The sequence below is a fragment of the Thermobia domestica genome, chromosome 3 (assembly GCF_964235325.1).
Source record: "Thermobia domestica chromosome 3, izTheDome1.hap1.1, whole genome shotgun sequence".
NCBI classification, from domain to species: domain Eukaryota; kingdom Metazoa; phylum Arthropoda; class Insecta; order Zygentoma; family Lepismatidae; genus Thermobia; species Thermobia domestica.
The window spans coordinates 232,695,520-232,718,860 of NC_137456.1; the positions used below are offsets into that span (position 1 = coordinate 232,695,520).

A 23,341-nucleotide genomic window follows, 5' to 3' on the forward strand; every position below is an offset into this window, starting at 1 on the left:
ACAGTGTGTGAACTGCTAACATATAATTACGAACATTAGGTGATATTAAAAACTGTTCATAGAACACTTGGGATAAATTGTTCTTTGTAGGATAGCAAATACTATAACCGGAGATTAAGGAAAAGAACCCGGTAATACAATAAAATTAGTGCTGACGATGTTCCCAAAGAGGACGAAGATGTTTAATTAAAAGAAAAGAACAGCGATACAAGGTAAGCTGCTTTTGCTATGAATATGTGCAATATAGCTTCTATCAGTAGATGGCCAATTATGTCTTCAGTAACCCATTATTGTGAATATAAAAATTGATCCTATGTCTTTTACATTTCTTGCTATTGCCAATTTTTAATGTTAAATGTTTTAATACTTATTACTGGCAAGTGAATCGTAATGAAAGTTTAAGTATGCATAACATACAAATAAAAATACATACCAAACTCGAAGGAATTTTTCTCAGATTTCAGAAAAAGTTGATGTTTCTCTGACAATTAGCATATAGAAATAAAATACCTATATCATACGTGATAACAGAATCAGATTTCTTAAAGTAAGATGGATTACAAATGGACTAATAAACAGTCATTATGTGTTATTTGCGTATACATAATAACATCTGAGCTTCTACAACAAATAAAAATAATGGTTTGTGAATTCATTATTGTTCCCATGTAATTATTAATAACTGCTGCGACACCAAAAACTGAAGTAGTTATTAACACTTAAAGCAGATGCTAAAGGAGTTGAAATAGCGATGGGCTACTGAAAGTGTTTTTAACTTTTAAGATAATGGAGTATGAATGTATATACGTGATGCTGAACCCAGAAAATTATTTAAAATAAATAAATAAAAAAAAAAGTTAATTTAAAAAAAGTGAACTATCACATATACAATGATGATAAAATATACACGAACAACCTCTTCTCTTATAGAAGCTGTGTCTCTTTGATCTTAGGAAAACAGCTCCATTTTTTTTCTTTCTTTTCTTAAAAATTTTTCTTGCAAACGTATGGAAAGAAAGATACAGTTTACGGTTAGGACTGAAGTGCTTTTAATTTTTTTAATGACTTCTTACGTAGATCTATGTATATGAAACAGTTTTCTAATATATATTTGTATTTATCGATTTCGACAAAAGCGAACCTATATGTTGAAACTGCTGATTCTTTGGTTTTCAATGCACTATACCAACTTTATTTAATTTTATACCAATTGGAGATTTATTGAGACTTTTTGAAAATAATATAATAATTTACTTCTCTTGTCTCATCATTTCACAGTATATTTATGCATCTGCATATGTCCAAATATCGTTGGCTTCAAGACAATAGCACTGTTTCTTAATATGAATCATTATTACTATTGTTTCGTATCATTTTTAGTATTGTTTCTTTTGGATTACCTTCTGGTGAGAAACTAGATACATCGAAAATAATCTAGTATTTTATTTAGTTAGTACTCGAGTACTAACTAAAGCACTCTAGTTAGCACTACAAAAATAAAGTATTTTTGTTTCCTAATATTGTAATTCAAATGTCCAATTTCGACCCTTATTGAGTTGACTCTGGCCTTCTCTTGTGTTGTTTATGGTACCTATTTATATTTGAAATTGTGTTCAATATTAGACCAATCTAATTCTCAAAATTTTGAATATTATGCGATAAATTATCTTGAAATCAGTAATCGAACTAACCGTAATAATATTAGTAATTCCAATTAATATGTTTCAGAACTCGTTAATCATAATATCAGGATATTTTACTCATTTTATAAGTGTACATTTAGGTTCAAGAAATTTTGGCGATTTCCAACTATTTTAAAAGCCATTTTCTAATAGTTATACGTAGAATATATTAATTATTAACATTGTAATGAAGATTTGGAAGGAACGAAGCATCTGAAAGGAAGAAAAATCCACGTTTAAGTAAATATGGGCATACCACTTTGAAGAATGATGAAGGGCACATTCCTTGAACTTCAACTTTGTCATCAATTTTCAGTATTTTCATTTGTGAAATCAATGACACATCACTTTTCATTTGTGAAATAAACCAACCCATCACTTTTCATTTGTTTATTTCACATATAAATTTTATCATTTAATAGCAAACCTAATTAAGAAACTAAAATTAAAATTGAATGAAGCCAATTACATGGCCTGTTTTGAAAGGTAAAATACATGACGAAACTACAGTATATCTAAGTTTATTAAAGGTACTGACACTGTAAAAATTATACGCTTCAAAAATGTGAGAAATGTTCACCTATGGCTGGCAAGTCAGTTGCTACGAATTTAGAAGCTCCCATGCTATTAACCGCACTCGGTTAAACTCTTCATTCTAATTAGAAGCTATCCAGTTTAACATTATTCACTGTAAGTATTCATCTTCTCCCTGGTTTTCCTTTCTCTACACGTTCTACCATGTGTCTCGGAATGAAGTTTCTTCTCAACACTTCTCCTTCTACCATTCCGAACACTTCTTTATTGGTTTTGCTTTCTATCTAGCTAATTTTCCAAACCATTTCCTTATTTTAGTCTATGATCTTTTTTAACAATTTGCGTAACAATCAACAAATGTAAGTTGGTCACATTTTTCAAATAACTTGAGCTTAGTCCCATATTTTTATAATTAGGGAACTTGAAAACCTATTTTCTTGAACCTTCACCAACTTATAAGGACGTACTTTGCAATCGATGTTCAAAGAACTTATGTTTCTTTTCATGAACTATATACGGCTTAATTTTACATCTTACCTTTTTAACCAGATTGTTTGCATATAAACTTAAAATATGTGAAGCATCTATGCTAGTATTTTGACTATTCAGAGATCAGGAAAATGTTAATGGAAACACATTAATGACAGAGAATAGATTAATTTTTGTGAGTAAACTCTTGTATATAAAGAATTAATAACTTTGACATTTACAATGGCACAAACAAAGTAATTATTACGAAGTAAAATTGTTAAAAAGAAAGAAAATGGTAGTCACAAACATGCGACCCATTCCATACAGTAAGAAATATGCAAATGTATTTATGTGTATAATTTTAGTAATCTATACAAAAGAGAGCTTAGTTTAAATTATGCGAACTTAAAAAAAAAAAAAAAATGTTTCTCATACAATGCACGTTTCAATAGTTTTATTTTTTAAAAAGTAAAGAAAAAGAAAGAATTTGGCATCCAATATGAAACTGATAACCAAGAACAATAGGTGGATAAAAGTGGAATCAATTATAGCATTCAAAGGTGCTTTCTCTTTTGGTTTTTCTGGATGCAGCATCACAGAAGTGCTCTAAAATTCAAAATGCTTCTTTTACAACACCAAAACGTTTAAACTTAATAATTAACTGTTATACACATATATACTAAATATGTATAAAAAAAAACACATTGAATAGTAAAATAATTATGATGCATTAATTTATCTGTACACGCATTAAATATTAACTAAAGATGAAATATGTTCCATTTTGCAATGATGTTTCGGAAAGATAAGACAGGCATTTTTCATTGGAACTTAATATATAGGGAAAAAATAGTAAACAATTTGGCAGAAGACAGCAAGAATTATTGCAAACAAAAATATTGCAAACATGTATATATTCCCAACTGATTCAGAGATACACTTGTTTGGCACTGACATTAAGCAGCTATAAGAGAGATTAATACATGTCAAATGATTTACTACAAGTTATAGTTATATGTATTGACTGCCTATGATGATGGTAAAGGTAATTAGTTATTAAAATGCAAATCACAATAATGAGTTGTGGATTATAAGTTGCATTACAAAATAATAAAAATAAATATCATCAGGTGACGAAATTTAGCATGCACATTGCAACGATAACGTTTAGGTATATTTAGTTTTAGGGCAACTTGGACAATAGTCCGGTACCTTATGATAACAAATTTTGTGACCAGATTTGTTTAAACTTGTTTCATTTACGCTGCTAAAGATACAACAAGTGAGGAAGCCATAAGTGCTTGAAGTGTATTTTTAATTTCTGCAAAATGAATAATAAATATTAATTAAGGAAATACAAAGTTTAAAAGTAACAAAAATAGTTTGATTTACTGAAATAACTATCGTGATAAGTTTTAGTGATAATTAAAGTAATTTTAGTTGAATTAAATGTAAGTGTGACTATAATTAAGTTAATTGAGAATGTTTCAATAATCAATTGTCTAAAATTTCAGCAAACTGAGTTTTATTGTCATTTGTGAAGGTTATCTAGGATGGAACTTCAGAAACATTACCTACACTATTGTATTTATATTCTACTCATTTGTATTTTCCAACTCTGATACAGCCAATACATGCAAATAGCACACTAGTTATTGTACTTTAAATAGTGCACTATTTATTGTCCTGATTTGCACCTCATACTGAAGCGTTCTTATTAATAATTTTAACGGAAGTGCGAAAGTTTTCAATTTTAATTTCTAGTTACAATAACCTTCCATGCGCCAATATCAAACAAGTGTATTTGAATTTATTGAGAACTGAATACATGCTGATATTAAGTACTTGTCGGAATGTTTGATAACGCAATTATTGATTGTCGAAATTACTTTTTTTGTGTGTCCACTAGTGAAATATTACACCACCTAAAGTACCGTAGTAACTTTTAAAAAAATATATATTTCTGGCAATACCCTTCTCCCTTGTACATATATATATAAGAGTTAATTTGCAGAATTTACAAATTATACTAATACTGATATCGTTGTACAGATCAGAATTTATAAAAAAAAAAAAATGGCAGTTTACATTCACTACAAAGAAAGACAGGACAATACTATAGAAAGAGGAAGCGAATTAATTACAGCTTTTAACTTAAAATAGTTATTTAACCAACTGCCATTTTTTTCCTCAATACAGAGAGTAGGCATTTCATATTTTTCAAACCCAAATGGTTTATTTTTCATACAAAATGTATTTTCTTTACAAAGAACATTCAGCAAACTCAAAATATTATAAGAAACTACGAACGTTCATTACGGCTGACAGCTGTGTGAAGTCAGCTTCTAAGTGGAAGCACACGGCTCGTAACCGTAGGTATATTTAATGGGTTAAATAATGGTATAGCATAGCTACCATCTTCACGCAAGTACTGACCCTTAAGATCCCATCACGCCTGATAGATATTCGGGGAATTCATAGGTACATATTAATTTAGAAAATGCAATTACCATTACAGGCTAATATATATATTATTTTTTTAACATATTCTTAGTATATACGTGCATGAAAAATATTAATGCATCTACTAAAATCTACAACATGAAGAGGTTGAGGGAAAGAATGAGGAAGTTCTATTATGAAAGATGAGGTCCAATTATTAACATGCTTAAACAACGACACCAGTTACCACCCAAGAATCAACCAGATTCCTACCTGTGCCCTCACCTGGGTAAGGGCTTCCATCCTCTGCTTCAGTTCCTCTTCCATCTCTGGAAGTTTGGCGTACTGCGCTATTTTTTGGTCGGCGAGTTCCAATTTCTCTTGGACAGCTCGGATTTTCTCTTCTTGTAACTAAACGGGAAATTTATATTTTTTTAAAAAAAGTTAATGAATTATGAAAACACTTCACTTTATCTATAGTTATCTTAAGTTTGTAAATAAAAACGAATTCAAAAATATTCTTAATTTTGTTTAATTAACTTGAGCACATTTTTACAGTCGGTAAGCAAAATAGTTCACTTCAAACATTTTCTTCAGCCAATAACACTAGAATAAAGACATTGATTTGAATAGGATTTCCGGTAATTTACTGAGTATGATTATGTTCTTTCTCGTCAAAGAAAATTGTAATTCAAATGAATAATTTGTACCTCTAGTGATAATTCAATTTTGTAAACACTACTAATATTTCGATAGTCTCTCTGCTATATTTATCCACATTTCAAAGAGACTAAAGACACTAAACAGGTTATAAATTATATCATTGTAAATCATAAAAAAATATATAAAAAATAAATATAAAACTTTTGTATGAACAGGTTGTTCGTGTGGAACACTGTCTATGAAATGGTTACTACTTTAAGTGTACTACGAGACCAAAGCAGAAGGCAATCTCCCCCCTCCCCCGGTCTTCGTGAATGGTGCCCCACACGAGTAACTTTTCACTATAGAAGTTGTTTTGTTTTCCATGACGTTCAGATGGCATGCCTCCCATTTAAAATTTTCGGGTGATCCTCAGGATTCAATGAAAGGAATCTCTGTAGGAGAAGAGCGCTCCATTCGACGCGCCCTCTGACATTGTTGTTATACCTTTATCTCCAGAAGTTTGTGTTTGCATTGGACCTTTTATCTTATATTTCCGGTAAGCACATTTCAAAACAAACATTTTCAGTACCAGGAAATATTCCTAAATATTTACCAGGCAGCATTTTTTTAATATTCTACTGACGCACTAGAACATGAAGAGCGGCTTTTAAGTGTTGATAACTTGAAATATTACAATTTTTCTTCCCAACGAGATGGTAGCTACCTTCAGGCGAATACATGTAACGAGGACTTCATGTTTTGAAACGAACTGTACGTATAAAGGAACATTATATATAAAAAAATGACACTAAATTTTAGAATGTCAACATGTACATATTGTTTATATTAGTTCTCTGCATTTAATTAAGATTATGTACTCAAATTAGTATACTGTTATAGGGATATTAACAGGGAATTCGCAGGGGTCACGACGGTTTACTCGTAGAATTACTCTCTAACACAACGGGTACTAGATTCATATCCGGTTATTGTAAACTTGTGATGGACATCATACGTGATATGATGGAAAAATCTTAACACAGAAGCCGCTACTCCTCAAGAGGGGGAAGGTTTGCTTGCGGGTGTAGAAGCGAAAGCTTGTTTTATCTTTAAAACGTCGTTCAAAAATCACCGCCACAACTTTGTTCAGTAGTGTAGCAGCCTGTTGAATGAAGAACTGCGTCTGGTGGATTAGTGTCAAAATCGAAAAATCAGCTTCGAAAACTTCTAAACTCTTAAAAATAAATTTCGGGAATAAGTGACTGAACTACCTTTTTTAACAGATTGGAAGATGACCGCGAACCAGTCGAAGATGACTCTCGGTTTGGTCGGCCTTTCACTTCAATCGCAAATGAAAACATTGTGAAGGTTCGTGATTTACTGCACTCTCAGCGTAGACTTATAATTATGGATATGGCTGATGAACTAAATTTAAGCTTTCTACGTGATTCATTCAATTTTAACTTAAGATTAGAACGGTCTCAAGTGTCCACGAAACTCATTTAGACCAGTAAAAACAACACCGACGTCAAGTGTTTTAAGAACTTCTTAATCAGGTCAAAACTGACCTAGATTTGTTAAACAGGGTAATTACAGGCGAAGAATCGTGGATTTATGATAGAAACAGAAACAAAGGCACAATCTTCGTAGTGGAAGAGTCCAAATTTGCTACGACCAAAAAACACCCGATAAAGTCGGCTAATTTAGACAATGTCGGTGATTCTTTTCTTCAATTCTACGAGTATCATGCATCACGAATATGTCCCTAGGGGCAGACAGTCACCCAGGAAAGCTTTAAAAATGCCCTTCGGCCTTTGAACAAAAGCGTGTGTAAGAAAAGACCTACACTATGGTGAGACAAGAGTCGAATCCTCCCTTACAATACATCAAGCCATGTGCATTCTCGATCACGGAATTTTTGGCGAAGTTCCTGTGCTTCCTCAACTCCTTTCTTCCCTAATAACGTCCCAATAGCCTGCCAATATTACTATTTTGAAATTACAAGCCCAGTCATAAAATTTTATAATCGCACCACATATATGCACATTCTTCCGTTCCACTCACTACTATGAATCCATAAATTCCTTCACAGTTACTATTTTGCATTTATGACAGAGTTAAACAGGATATTTAGGAAGACATTTGTTTTTATCTTTTAAATATGCAGCTTTGTCATACATTTTTGCTAGTGCTTGTACCTCCACATGCTTTTCCGATATACCTCAAACAAGCATTTTAAATGCATATTAAAGCTATATGTAACATTATTGTGGAAAGTGTAAAAGGTCTACCATTTTTGCTAAGAATTCTTGTCATAGATTATTACGTTGAGTAACTCACAGAACGAACATGAGTGTTCTTTGAGGATTTCTTACGACCATTTATTTGACCGAAACGCGTATACCATTATAATAAAAATTTGTTTTTAAACTATATACAAATATGAACTAACGATAGACATATACTCTCTCCATAAGTGCAAGAGGATTTCGGTAATTGCATTCTTTAGCAAGCCAAAGCTCTACAACACTGTTACTTAAAAGTGCGTCACTATCTGAACTAAAACTTCCACATCGTTGGTAGGATGAAATGCGGAGGATGACTTGGTATTTACATTCCCGCCCAGTATCCTGATCTAAGAGTTTGAGAATGGTTCTTTTGGAGTATGTTAAAGACATTTTTTACCTACAACATTAACGATCTCAAGGACCGCATGACCGATGCAACCACTGAACGAAACTAAATTACCGCATGGATGTGTATCGTGTAACCGGACACTGTTATTAAAACTTCATGAGCTTATCCTTCTCCTACAGCAGTGGTTCTCGAAGTTTCCGAAAACGCGGACCCCCTGTTCATTCGGAAAGTGATCTGCGGACCCCCTTGCAATGCTATCTCAAATTTTACATGAAAAAACAATACTAATTAGAATTACCACTGATAAGAAAAGGATCAAGAAAAATAACACAATAAGTAATTTATTCTAAAGATAAATGATGATCAAGAAAAATAACACAATAAGTAATTTATTCTAAAGACAAATGATTGTTTCCTAATGAACGAAATTTTAATTGAAAATACAGTAACTTTCAAGACTGAAAATCAATGTCTTTTCTTTTTACTTTCTCTTTTAAGGAAATCCCTTGATAAACAATGTTCTCAAATGTGGGGTCACTAATGTGAGGAATGAAATTCTTTGTGTTTTTCCATAATTGCATTGAAATCTGGAATAAGTTTTGTCACCATCAGTCTTAGGTCAGATTCCACCGCCGATTTCGCTTTAAGGTTTTAATACTGCAAAGAGCAGAAAAGGTCTGCTTATATAAGTAAGTGGTAGGAAAAGGCATTAAATGTTGCAATGCGTTTTTAGACAACTCTTCATACAACGCACACGCAACTACAAGCTACGAAGTTCATTTTCTTTGAAAACTTTTTTCAAGAAGTATCGCAGAATAGTTCCAGTAGCTGTTCTTGTTCTGTATTAGAAAGATTCATACCTTGTATGTCATGGATTTCTACATTAGTGAAAGGATTTTCAATCCACTATTACTAGATTGTGGGACAGGGAAATATTCTCGAAAACTTGTAGCTAATGCTCTCAAGTGTCCTACAAGTGTTTTGTGTGCATTTCAGCAGAGTTTCTCACCTGAAGAATCAATGAATTCCTTGAGCACTGAAAATGATAAATTGTTGTTGTTTTGTACTCGTACTGCTCACAACTGCAGTTTCTTAATCTTAAAAATACTTTTTCCATAACAGCTGTGAGTTCCATTTTATTACAATATATTTCAACTTTTAGGCGTCGTGGACCCCACTTTGAGAACTACTGTTCTACAGCATTACTTACTTTTCTAAATTTAATAATTTAAATATTACAAATCATTAAAACCTGATGAATCATTTAGAATATTCTGTACGTAAGTGAATTTGTATGTTAATGATTACTTACTTTGAGCTGAGCTTCTTTATGTTGTAATTCCTGTTCTAGTTTCTCATTCAGATCGTGTAGTGATGTTGATTCCCGTTGAGCATTCAGGTACCTTTTTTCTAACGTAGCAATTCGTTCCTCCTGTAAAAGTAATGCTTCGTTAAAATTATACACGCAAAAGCAAGTAAATAAAGCTCTATTTCAAAATTAGCCTGTTTATAATATAACTCCTTAAGTAAACATTAAACATGCAAAAATAATATATGTTTTTGCATGTTTATATTATATATATAAGGAAAACGAAATGGGGCTATATTGACTAATTTCAATTCAACTTTGTTTATGACTATTTTTGTTTTACACAAAGGTGCATGGAAGCCATGATTTTACATAATAATAATAATAATAATAATAATAATAATAATAATAATAATAATAATAATAATAATAATAATAATAATAATAATAATAATAATAAGAAGAAGAAGAAGAAGAAGAAGAAGAAGAATATATTTTCAAACTGAAACTGAAGAAACAATAATTCAATACTACAATAATAATTTGATAAAGCAAAGTAAACTCTAATCGATTGGATGTACTTTAAAACTTCACACCATTTCTTTAAGAAGTGTCACTACTTTTTTTTCATCGTATACGTATTAAATGCTAGGTTTATCTCTCAATAGAAGATGAAACCAACTATTGAAGATCAAAGTTGTGTTTGACTTAAATTAGATTCAAATTATACTCTTATTATCTCGAGAAAGAGTGTTTACAAAATTGAGATCTAAAGATAATAAATAAATAAAACTGGTGGTACTTGACAAAATCATATTTCCGATTACAACCAGAATATTATAACTTACTCGAACGCTTAAATTATTGGAAGAACGTAATATATTTTCCGTTATGACTCACATTATATGGTATTAAATATTAATCATGGAGATTTCCATCTAAATAAAAAAAAAGAAAGTCCAAGGGAAGCTACAGTGGTAAATTTGTATTAGTTACCGTTTCCGTAGTATTTGATTTCACATACACAGTTCATCATGCGACTCTTAATGTTACCATTATTGAAAACTCGCTTTCTATACGAATAATTGAATATCGTTCATCTATAACGACGATGAAATAACTTCGAAAGATTTCACTAAAATATTTGATCATTTTGGCTTATATGTTATTTATATGTAAAGAAGAATCCGCGTCTCAATTTAATAACTCAAATATCTTCTATCATAAAATATAAGAATTAATATTTTATACCTATTTCTTGATACAGAAAAGTGAGAAAAACACTGGAGTTGCACCTCAAACTCGGATGACTTAAGCTCAATTATGGATTTTCCCCAGAAGTGAGCACTTTACTACTTAACCCCTGTGTTCCTGAGAGATAGTCGAATCTCGAGTGAAAGAATTTAGTCTTTTACGAAAAGAGTTATCACGTTAGTATATCTTTAGTGCTTGAACAAACACTACATAGTAATTTACGCATTATTACTTCACAAAACATAAAAATCAGTCCAAAGGGCCGCGATGGCTCAATGGTAGAGCGTTCTCCTCTGGTGCATAGGGTCCTTGGTTCGATCCCAGCTTGCGCCAAGTGAGTTTTGTGGTGGACAAACACCATGTGCGTGGTTTTTCTTGAGGTTTTCTACTTTCCTCCCACTTTCTGCATTCCACAATTTCATTCATTTTCATCAACTTCTTTAGCCCAGCCGGCATAACTGTGGAACATAAAACTTAAAGATTTCATTTCATTTTTCAAAAATCAGTCCAGTACAATTTTAAAGAAAATCTAACAAATCATGAATAATGATATTAAAAGTATTAGTAACAAAATAAATATAGTTCCTAGGCTTATGAAATACATGTTTTCTATGATTTCAGTATCAAATTAAATATAGTCCTTAGACATGTTTTCTATGACTTCAGTAGAATATTTCTACAATGTCAATGCCCATCAAATTACAATTTAAGAAAGCAATTTAAACGAATTACTGTCTTAAACGTCCTCAAGCTATTATGATAATTTTATTTCATAGACTCTGCTTTTAACGTTGTCTTTTAAAACATCCTTCCTGTTAGTTATTTCTACTACCACTCTAATGGCTTCATCACGTAATGAATCGTAATACTTTTATTAATTCTTTTACTTGTTCTTCTTGAAAGAGCCACTTCTTATACACGCTGTAGTTTGTCTCTGGAATTTTAACCTACCCATTCTGTGCATTATTGTTAGTTTAATTTGCAGTTCACTGAAATTCTCTGATTTATCTGTTTGTACTAACAATGGTTGTTCAAATTGTATTTTGTGTTTGAGTAACATCTTTGTTAAAGTAAGTATTGGATAATACAATGCATAAAGAATCTGCTATGATCCGTGACTGATAGAACTGTACTAATGAAATAAATTCTTGTCACGATTAACAAGAAGTCATTAATATACCTAAATAATATGAAACAAAACGAATCTGAATTAATATTTATGTAATGATCCATACGTGTAAAATGATACATTCTTTTGCGTCACATATCTGATCATGAGGTAAGTTACAGATTATTTCGTATGTTATTTAAACACAATTTTAAATACCTTGTACAGAACCATAATACGACATTTTCAACCATCAGAAAAGATGGTTACATTTGATAGAATAACACTCTACAAAAGCATGATCGATATATCGTTTTCATAACGGATCTATGTGATATTCTATTGAGTTTTACTGATAATTTGATTTTTTTTTAATGTATGATGTAGAGAAAATTGAGAAGTTATGTATTTACCGCTCATAGCAATCAACGTTATTACTACAAACCTCCGTGTAATAAAATCAAGGGATTTTCTTGTTCCCGCCTCTACCAAAAATTACGTATGTCAGCCATCAGCTTCTTTCACAGGAAAATTTATCGAACTACCAACGGGTATGTCAGGAGAGACTATGCAGTAAAACCACCAGCAATACAGGAAGGGAATATCTGAGTTTCCTTTGAAAACCTAGACTAGAAAAAAGGACGAGACAGAACAGCCTGTGCAACTAGACACCACACTGGTCATCATTCCGATCCAATGCACTTTGAGGTGTACTGCACTTCGATCGCATTTTGAGGTCTAGGAGGGCAAGCTGTTGCTTAATTAACCACAATGGCTGAGATATTTAACCTTTGCTAAACCTTAAGTCAATACTAACATCCAGTGGCGTATTTAGATTTTGTTTCGGGGGGCTTTGCTAACTTTATTCCTGGAAATGTGAAAATGCTGCAAGATATTTCATTTGCTTTAAAATAGTAAATAAAATTTCGAGGGGCTTAAGCCTGGAAGCCCTCCTTAAATAAGCCACTGCTAACATCTCTTACTTTTTAAATTTAACTTCTCGTTTTCTTTTGTTTCTAGTTTGGCTTCATCCTTACACTTAAATACTGGCACCAATACAAAATTAATCTGGGTATAGATCAATATACATATTCCAAAGTTGGATGCCCTTATCACGTTGACGTGACATCAAAACATAACGTTAGGTGATATAGTTTTGAGTTGAGATGTGAAGATAAGGATGACTAAGGTATGAAAAGATAGCTTACCTCTGTACATTAGTTTTAAACTGATCCACTCACCTGATCCTCCTTTTGTGCCACATTTTCCCGAAGATCTCTCTGAAGTTTAGAATTGGCCTCCTGCATCTTGATTAAATCTTTTTGTGTTTTCGTTAGGTTTTCTTCTAATTCACTTATCCTTGAGCTCATTTCTGTTACACGACGTTGCGAGGCACTAAGATCTGCATTCTAAAGCATTAAATGTACATCAGATTATTATTGTTCTTAACTAGGTTATTATAATTATGTGTATTTTCATTTCTATAATTTATTTTTATTGGAAGCAACAAAGCAATTACATCTTAATAACAAAACTCTGGAATACTTTCAAGAATATTTTATATTTTAAAACCATTCTCGCTTAGTGCACATTAGGTTCTCTTGAAGAAAATGTGGTACACACTATCTAAAAGGCTGCTCCAGTTGAACCCTAGGTGCCAGTTATTTCTATTTTCTCTCACTTCAAGAACTGAATGTTTTGTTAACGGGAGACAATACGAACAGAAATAGTATTATAAGAGATATAAATACGATTTAAAAAATAAATAAATTAATTAATCTTTACCACTTGTTTTTTGGACACCGAGATCTGTTGGACACTATGTTTCCGAGATCTGCTGGTTTCCCGGAGACAGTCCTAGATTTACAAATTGTTTTAATGCATTACCTTGGTAATATAAAAGCAAACTTTCCACTGCATACAGAAGTTCCTCGAATTCATTCAGAATTTCTAATAATCTTAATTTATTAGTTGGTTGTTGCTTGGAGTTTAGCAACTTTTTTCAGCGCCGAAGGTATATGAGAGGACCCACAGTTTAAGGTGGAAACTGAACATCATAATGCGTTCAAATTTTAACATGTGCTCATCGGGAATCGAATCTGGGACTTGTGCACCATAGGCGCGAGCGCGCTAGCCACTAGACCGGCGGAAAAAGCTAACACTTCATAACACGCATGGAAAAATTCATTAGTTTTTGAAGGGATAGCCAATAATAAGTTATTTGATTACACAAAAGAGAATGTACAAGAAATAGCATTCCGATCTATTCATATTTAGGATAGTAGAATTGAAAAGCGGAAGGATTTTAAATAAATTCGAGACATCGTTTGTTCAAACAATGGAAATACCTTAGCGCAAACTAAATTGACAGCACACGGCTGAAGGTTTGATTCCAGCTCACAAAAATGTTGACTCTGAACTATGGCCCGTGCAAGCGTTTTCGGGAAGTGCTTCCAGTTAAAATTGTTCAAAGAGGGATTCGAATCACTATTCGTATTTGTATTTGAGGCGAAGTGCACTAATCGGGAATCAAATTCGGAACCACACGTACAGAATTATATTTATTACTATCTGCTTCTCCCTGTATTAGTACCAAGATCAGAGCACACGGCTACGATATTCATTTACTCATAGCAAATATTATATATATATAAAATCACATTAGTGAACAAATAATCTTGTCTACTACACGTTATGTGAGCAGTGTTGAAAGATGAGAGTGATAAGATATGCGATATAACGTGGGCAGTCTTGAAAACAAATGTTCAAGCTTGAGCATGAGCACTGACGAAAGAACACTTAACTTGGATGTTCGAAGTATGAGGAATTTTAAATGAAGATCCTGATGAGCTGCAACTACAAAATGAACGGATGTACTATTGGCGATTAGATCAGAATAAAAGTACGATATTCATCCTCGAATAGTAAGAACACTTGATTTTTCTTTTGGCAATTTCGAATTTATACTCATTGAGTATCTCTCGTTAGAGCAAACGTTTGTACAATCTACGATAAAAGTAAATACTATTAGGTTAGTGCAAATGAAATGTTCGTTCTAACGTCTGGTAGAAAATTCACCTGAGCAATACAACACAGACATGCTAAGATCACACATTTAAGTTACAAACTCTGTACACATCCAGAAAACAGAATGGGATACCCAGACAGTCAAAAAATAGTGTGTTATTGAACAATGTCGTATGAAAGCGCACAATGGACAGAAAACAATCGCGAAGATTTTTTTCTTTACAAATTCAAAATGGGACTCAAGAATAAGAAAATGAACACCCCATTCACCGTTAGTTTGTGAAATTTCGCTTCGGGGACACTATTTCACTGTGAAAGCAGATCCTGAGAAAAGCGTTTGTGCCATTGTACACGAGTTAAGCATACACCAATCCACTGTCGTTCAGCAGATCCGTGCCACGAGTAAGGTAAAATCGTTTGGACTCATGGGTTCACATGAATTGACATCAGCCAACAAGAATGGTCGTCTGGAACTGTGCCGCCTCTGAGTGTAAGGAATAACCAGTTGCTGGTATAGTGGGAGTGATCCATTATGTTTTTCTCAGGCAAGTGAAATCATCAATGCTGACCTCCATGAAATGCACCGCAAACCTGTCCGCAAGTATCGGTTAACAGACATGATGTTCTCATGCTCGACCACGTATCGGGCAAAGGACGGTTGCAATATGAAATAATTTCTCACCTATCATATTTTTCCGATATCTCTCCCACTGAATACCCCTTCTTCCGGCATCTCGATCACTTCTTGGGAGGAAAATCCTCCCTGACGATTGGACGGTGCAACGTGTGATTGAGGACTTCTTCGCATGGAAAATTCCAGATTTATTTCAACACGGAATTCAATCGTTGTCAAAAGTGTGTGCTTCCAGACGGAGACTGTCTTAATTAAGCACGTATTATAGTTTCAGTTTTTTTCTTTCTTTGGAAATGATTGGGTAGATATTTTACTCGCACCAACCTAATATATTGCATATGCTGTTTGTGTATATATACGTTTTTTTTTTTTTTTTTTTTTTTGTAGCTAGCTGTACAAATAAACAGATGAACAATTAGCCTTATCTAACACAAGTCATGTAAGTATGACCTTGAATAATGAAAGTAACAAATTATATATTTATATACACCATGTATCTTCGACATACTATGAGAAGTCTTAAAACCAAAATGTTCGAGTTTCAGGAGATAGTTCTTATAAACATGGATGAAAAATAAATCTGATTTGGGCGCTCGAAACATGAGAAATTTTGACTCAGAATTTTGAGAAGTTGTAACTCATAAAATGGACTTATTAACGACGATTATTTTAGATCAGAACATTCGCCAACATTAAAGGTCACGTGCTTTTTTTAAAATAGAAACATTTCGATTAACGATAATTCTGAATCTGTTTCATTACGGCAAAATATAGATTGCGTTATTTATAAAAAAGACACTTTAAAAACAATTACACTTAACTTATCTAATATATATCAGGCAAATAGGATATTTGACACTGAAAATAATAATGAAATTACATTTACAGATCAGATACTAGGTATAAGATACACTATTATAACAATTACTTTATTCTTTAAGAAAAATTGGCTAAACTTCGGGCAGTTGTTCTAATAAATATAGATGAAAAAATTCTTAATCGAACGCTTGAAGCATGGAAAATTTTGAACAAAAAATCTGTAAAGTTGTAACTGCCAAACGTATGAATGTATAATCTGTGATGAAAGAAGATAGAATTACATATGGACTGTATATAAAATATGCTGACTTTTCCATGATTGTATTAACGGCGATTAAACACCAGAGACTGAAATCACATACACATGAAAACCATTGCAAAAGTATTCTAATATGTTCTTTTCTAAGAAGCAAATTGTTTCTAAGAAGCAAAGAATATTCTCCATTCTGTTCCGAAGGAATTTTCGTATTTTGAATGATGTAAATAAATTACGTAGTACTGGAATTAAGTCTCAATTTAAACATTTCATACTGAGAAATTACTATATCTGTCCTAGCGAAATTATCTAGATTAAGGAATCCTTCATTACTATAGCAGTACAACATGTAACAAATCATTAAAGCATAAGTAATATGCGAAAGAATTGCAGCATTATAGCAGTGATTCGTGACTAAAAGACTACATACAGTATCAAATAAGAGAGACTTTGTTTCTTTCTAATAAAAGCTGTATTACCTTTTAGTTTGAAATGATCATTAGCATGCAAAAGCTAATTATTTTTCGGTCCTTAAGGAATTTTTTTTTCTTGTGTGTGTGTCTAATGACTACTCTCGTTATATTTCTATACAACAATATGTGTTACACTACTTTCGTACTTCAATTTAGATTCTGTTGATTGTGTCAAGGAAATATTTATTTCCGCTCGTAATTTTCTTCTCCATTTTTCATATTTTATTCATGTATTGCTGTCTCTCTTTTCCTCATCTTTGTCACTCTTAATTATACTTTCCTCGACGTTTATACGACTTAGCTAGTGTCTTCAACTGTAGTAAGAAATAAGTTTAGCTAATTATTCTTTTTTTATTATTAACTAATGATTGTTTATTTATAAGTGTGATCGACAATGCTGCAACTACTACTAATAATCACCTGCAATATTATGTTGGATTGAGCGAAAGGACAACTACAGGGTTCCAACGGGCTCTGATTAGAAAAATCCCCTAATTTTTCTCTGTCTCTTTATAAAAATTCCATGACTACATGAAATTCTCATGAAGTCTGGTATCCTCTGGTAATCTGCACGTGTTCAATACTTCCTGCTTCTAGTATCTGATTATGAATATACGTTTGTGCTAGAACACCCTTCTTATGCATATTTGCAATTAAGGATGATTCTTTGACGAAAAACCCATTGACCGCTGCATTTGGCGTGCGAGACAGACATCCTAGTTTTTACTATCTTTCATAAACATATCTATCCTTCAGTGCCAGTAAGACTATTGTTATAAATAAGGTCACGTCCTAATTCGTTAGAGCTCTGAAAGACGTCTTGAAGTTGTGTTTAGGTTGCAGAAAGAGAGATTCTTCAGAGTTTTTGCAAATACATCAACTATGATGTCGGACGTATGAAGTTCGTCTTAGAAAAGAAAAGAGAACCTCTTTTGACCTACATGGAGTGAATGTTGAATTACCTGAGGATCTAACAAAGATATACCTGCAACTGCTTTGCACTTTAAAGGAATTATCTGTTAACTCTGGTAATTGTAGAAGTTAGAATCCAGCGCCAGTCAAGTAAAATTTCCAGTTACTTTTGTTCCTTGGCCTCCGTCCACTTTATCTCTACATTTCAACAGTTCGGTTTCACATATCGAATCACGAAATCTCGTAAAGTCTCCCTACACCATTGAAGACGAATTGCCTTGGCCTTGCAGTTTGAAGTCTACCCAGGGCGGGCTGGCATTCAATAGCTACGATCTTGCAGAAAACCAGTTTCCAGCTTATAAACGCTTGCTGCCTTCAGGGTTTCTATAGAGCTCGTGTTTGGCAGCTTTTTTGTATAAATTTAATTACATAGCCCAATTTCCAATGCCCTCTGAAGGCAACTGGCATTTCCTACCATCGAAAGCCGCAGAACTTTACAGGAAATTTTGTGATCTCAGTAAACTTTCCTCGAAGAATCAGAGAGTGACACAGTACGTTACACATATTGCAGTCTACCGATTCATTGCACCGTCAATAACTTATACCGTAATTATGTGCAACGCATTTTGAAGTTACGTTACAGATATTTCTGTCATTTTGAAGTGTTCTCCATTAATCAAAACAAAAGTGTTCGTCGAAACTTTAAATTTTCATCTGGACTTACAATCAGTTTCCTGGGATTTCCTGAACATTTCTATTTCTCTGAGTTCTCAGTTTGTAGGAACCTTGAACTAAGTCCTCTTTGTACATAGCGATGAGTACAGAAAATAATTTCGATTCTCTCTGTTGCTAAACCAGAAGTAAAATTATTTTTGTGTGATTAAAATATAATTAATATCTATTGATATTAAAGTGATTTCGATACGATATATTAACTGATATACTGTATTATCAGTGCTTCATTTCGAAACTACATTGCTCTGTACAAACTATTATATTTTAAAGAATTACTGCTGCAATACAAGCGTAAATGAGTCATATCCTTATTAAAAGAATACAAGTAGAATCTACATTTATAACTAATGTAATTTTCCGTGTCGTGTTATTACAGATACCGATACTTATATCCTTGAGATACATGATATAACGATAACGTAAACAATAATAAAACGTACAATTATTATTAATGAAATAAATAAATAATATGATATAGATCACAATGTAGAATGTTACGAAGTCTTGAAGTATAAAAGCAATTTAAAATATGTTTATTGTCTATTATATAGATCTATATCTATCTATCTATCTATCTATCTATCTATATATATATATATATATATATATATATATATATATATATAGATATATATATATATATATATATATATATATATATATATAGATAGATAGATAGATAGATAGATAGATAGATAGATAGATAGATAGATAGATATAGGTATATATTATGATGATGTCCATTTATCGATGTCAATTATATGCACACTGAAAGTTTGTATAACTCAAGAATCTCTACTTTTGATCCCCCTCCCCCCGTCCAATGGTTCTACATTCCTCATTCATTTTCAATTGCTGAATTCCACAACCAAATTTTCATCCGAAATAAACACAAGTACGTTCGTGTTCGTGTTAAAGCACCGTGTTATCACGGCAATCATGTTTGCTTTACAGTCCACTCAAGTATAACTTTCCATTTCTGATACTGATATAAGAATATAAAAGCTTGTGTCCCAATAAGGCAAGTGCTAGAATGCATGTAGCATTTTACAGCTTAACGACAGTTTCCCTTAACCATAATTCGCATTCATATTACAAACTACATTCATGTTACCCAGGAATATTTCATACACGTTACACTGCACAGAAGGATTCTCTTCTGACCCACCTCCTCGCTGGTAATGTACACATTATTGATATATAAGGACAACGCATATTTCTTAAACTGCTCAGTTAAAACGAAACATGATCATTTTTATGATAATAAAAGCATTCAGAACATATTGTTTTATATGACATCGTTTTGCGTTAAAAGACGTGATTTTCATGATATAATATTTAAAATTATTTAAGATAAAAAAATTTTATAATTTAAAAACTAGTATCTGATATAGTCAGAAGTAACTTAAAATATTCATAGATAATGATCTAAAACTTTTAATACATGCAAAGTGCAAGGAATTTCTACAGTTAACTCACAGCATGCATTAAAAGGAAGAAATCTGGGATTCAAGCTTACATTACATATAAGTGAACTTAAAATGTATCGACATTATTTGCACCGAGAACAAAGGGTCTTTAGCTACATGACATTAACAATTACTGTCATTCATACAAGGTAGTATACGAAATTAAATAATTAACAAAAAAATATTTTTAAATAAATTTCTCGTAGAGAGTGTGTATTGTCTTAAATAGTGTACAAGGTGCAAATAAACATCTACTAATCTGCATAATGTAGAACTACTCACTTCATGTTATACACCGTTAAAACAGAAAGAACGTATTTACATTTAAACCTTTTTATATTTAATTAACTGCATACAATGGAAGAAGTGTACTGTGCAGTGTTGCCAACAATTGTTGTTTTGATGTACAACTAACTGTAAATTTTGTAAAATAAAACTTAATGAATTGGTTAAATTTATCGATTTAGTTAGGCATGAAAGTACTTTCAGAAGAATATGAAGTATTTTAGCTAAGTAACTGATGAACAATAGTACAAATTGAGACGCCTATGTAAGTGCCAATGCGTTATATGGAAAGAATTAGAGAATAATCTTCTCATGTTAGTGAAATTATAGGGCAAACTTTCCCTGCGCTGGCAACACTGCAAAAAGCTATCAAATCACTGATGATTATTACCAGGACTTTTTTAAAAAAAATCTTATTATGCACTGGACTACGTCTCACCTGTTTTTCTATCGTGTTCTGCAGCTCCAATACCCTGGATACTTCTGAGTCTGGTTCTATAGCCCCGTTAGAGAGCCTCTGTTGTGAAAAACGAAGGGTATCATAATTCTATCCTAACAATATGGCGTGTGATCTTTCTCATTTTTCTTTTTTCTTTTTTTTTTTAAAACATGAGGCAATATGTTTTTTTTTTTTTTTGTACATGTTTACACCTTTTATAATTACATGTGCAAATATACTTTGACGAACGTTGGAATTAAAAAAAAAAAGACAGATACATTAAAATATATATATATATATATATGTACACACTCACACACACTCACAAGAAGTTCTAAAGTACTTTAGCTTGTTGGTGCAATATTGTGTTTTTTGCACATAAGAAATGAGTACACACACGAAAAATAATAATAAATTTTAATACCTATCAAAACAAACATGCATGAATTCACGAATCACAATCACACATACGACATGGAAATCATTCAGTTCATTCACAGGCACACAGAAGTCACATGTTGAACAAATAATAATAATAAAATGAATGATGTGCAATCGTTTCACACCAATGAAATTGGGCATGCATATGATAAATATTAAATTTCTACGTAACAAGAAAAAAAATCAGAATCAATGACAAACAAATATGTTTCTGTATACAAAATAATATTATTAAAAAAAAGGTGTGACATCACCATTAAATGAGAAAGATGCTTATGTAAGATGTCTAATCCAATCTTTGTTCCAAAGGAAGATAAATTTCTTTATGAAAAAAGTAGATGAAACTGAAGTGAAAACCACATGAAACATCGGAGATTATTTTACAATGAATATTTACCTTCGGCAATTGCGGATGTTGATCCCCATGTTGTTGGTCCTGACCCTCTACGCCCTCTTGTTGACCGTTTTCCTTTGGTTTCCCTACGTCATCTGGTATTCGCCCCATTTTGTACTGTTGCAACTAGAATCACATTGACTTATGTTAAAAACATATTATTTGTAATATACGTTAATGAACTGCATTATTAGAAATAGATAGAAAGAAAAGGACACAGAGATAAACTGAAGTTAAACCATAATCTATTTAGAAGGACTATATCTATCAAATGAAGAAAATCCACCTACGCTACTATGTCTTTCTGCAGTAGGGCTGCCAGGAACTCAAACTGAAAGTAAGGAAGATTCTGTAAATTACTACCTAAAAGAACACGACTATAGAATGACAATATTACTAAGTATTACCATATTGGTCACAAAGACAATAGAAATAGAACTTCACTACTTTTAGCTTCACTTAGCGATACACTTTACTGCAACGATGACTGCTTATTAACTATATAGACAATTAATTGTAAATTGAAGCTAACACAAATATTGAGAATAAAATAATAAAAATGTATCTGCAGTACACTGAGTAAGACTTAATAGCAAAAGGTTCCTTGGTTTTAATAACATGAACATCAATCAAATGAACACTAAATGCTATCTAATTAGTGTGACGAATATTTTAGTGCATAACTGATGATCAAAATTCTGTAATACCAAAGATTTATCAGAAAATGAAGAACACAAGAGTAAAGAAAATGAAATAAATGTTGCAAAATACAGAAGTCAAACAAGCATTTTTAATTTTCAGAAATAACGAAGCTTCTGAAATTGATGGAAAGTGTCAAGTTTCAAAAGCCGATGAAAAACAAGCTGATGAAGTTACGGTAAAGAATAAATAAGTATAAGTAAAACTTGTAATTTATACTATGTCTTGGTCTCCCCATACTGTCAAAAATACAGACAGACGAAAACATACGAAAACTACGTGAGTATATATTGTACATGATATTGAAAGCACGAGAAACGTTCATCTTAAAGCACTTTCAAGTTTGATTTTTATAAAATATCCAACATAGTCATAATTAAATAAATGGTTTTGTAAAAGAACAAAGTAAATAAATAAATGAAGAGGAACTTTCAGATACAAAGCTTTCAACTCCATCTGTAAGTTGCCTTATATTAATTCAGTTTGCTGCTCAAAGCACTGAAGAGAATAGACTTTAAAAGAGGTAGAAAAATCGGAACTGATCTCTTTCCAGAAAGTGTGAAGCTCTGTATCGCTCTTATGGCAGATCTAATCAGGAAATCTCGTAACCGGAGATTCCATTGAAGAAATTACATTATCTCTAGAGCTCACTTACAGAAGCGAACGTTTGGTCATC

General features: G+C 32.2%; 1 protein-coding gene across 19 annotated transcripts in view; it reads right to left on the bottom strand.

The window, feature by feature from the left end:
- The window catches only part of LOC145680975 (liprin-alpha-1-like), a 420,696-nt gene that overhangs the window by 90,359 nt on the left and 306,996 nt on the right, over positions 1-23,341 (bottom strand). For 15 of the 19 annotated variants that reach the window (XM_081752209.1, XM_081752208.1, XM_081752204.1 and 12 more), the window contains exons 1-5: positions 21,970-22,113; positions 21,132-21,209; positions 13,324-13,491; positions 9,724-9,843; positions 5,403-5,540 (exon numbers count right to left, since the gene is read on the bottom strand). In XM_081752209.1, coding sequence (XP_081608335.1) covers positions 5,403-5,540; positions 9,724-9,843; positions 13,324-13,491; positions 21,132-21,209; positions 21,970-22,077 — 612 coding nt within the window. In that variant the 5' untranslated portion in view covers positions 22,078-22,113. Of the gene's footprint in view, positions 1-5,402; positions 5,541-9,723; positions 9,844-13,323; positions 13,492-21,131; positions 21,210-21,969; positions 22,114-23,341 lie in introns of those variants that run through there. The other 4 variants (XM_081752210.1, XM_081752194.1, XM_081752202.1 and 1 more) reach the window with 3 other exon arrangements.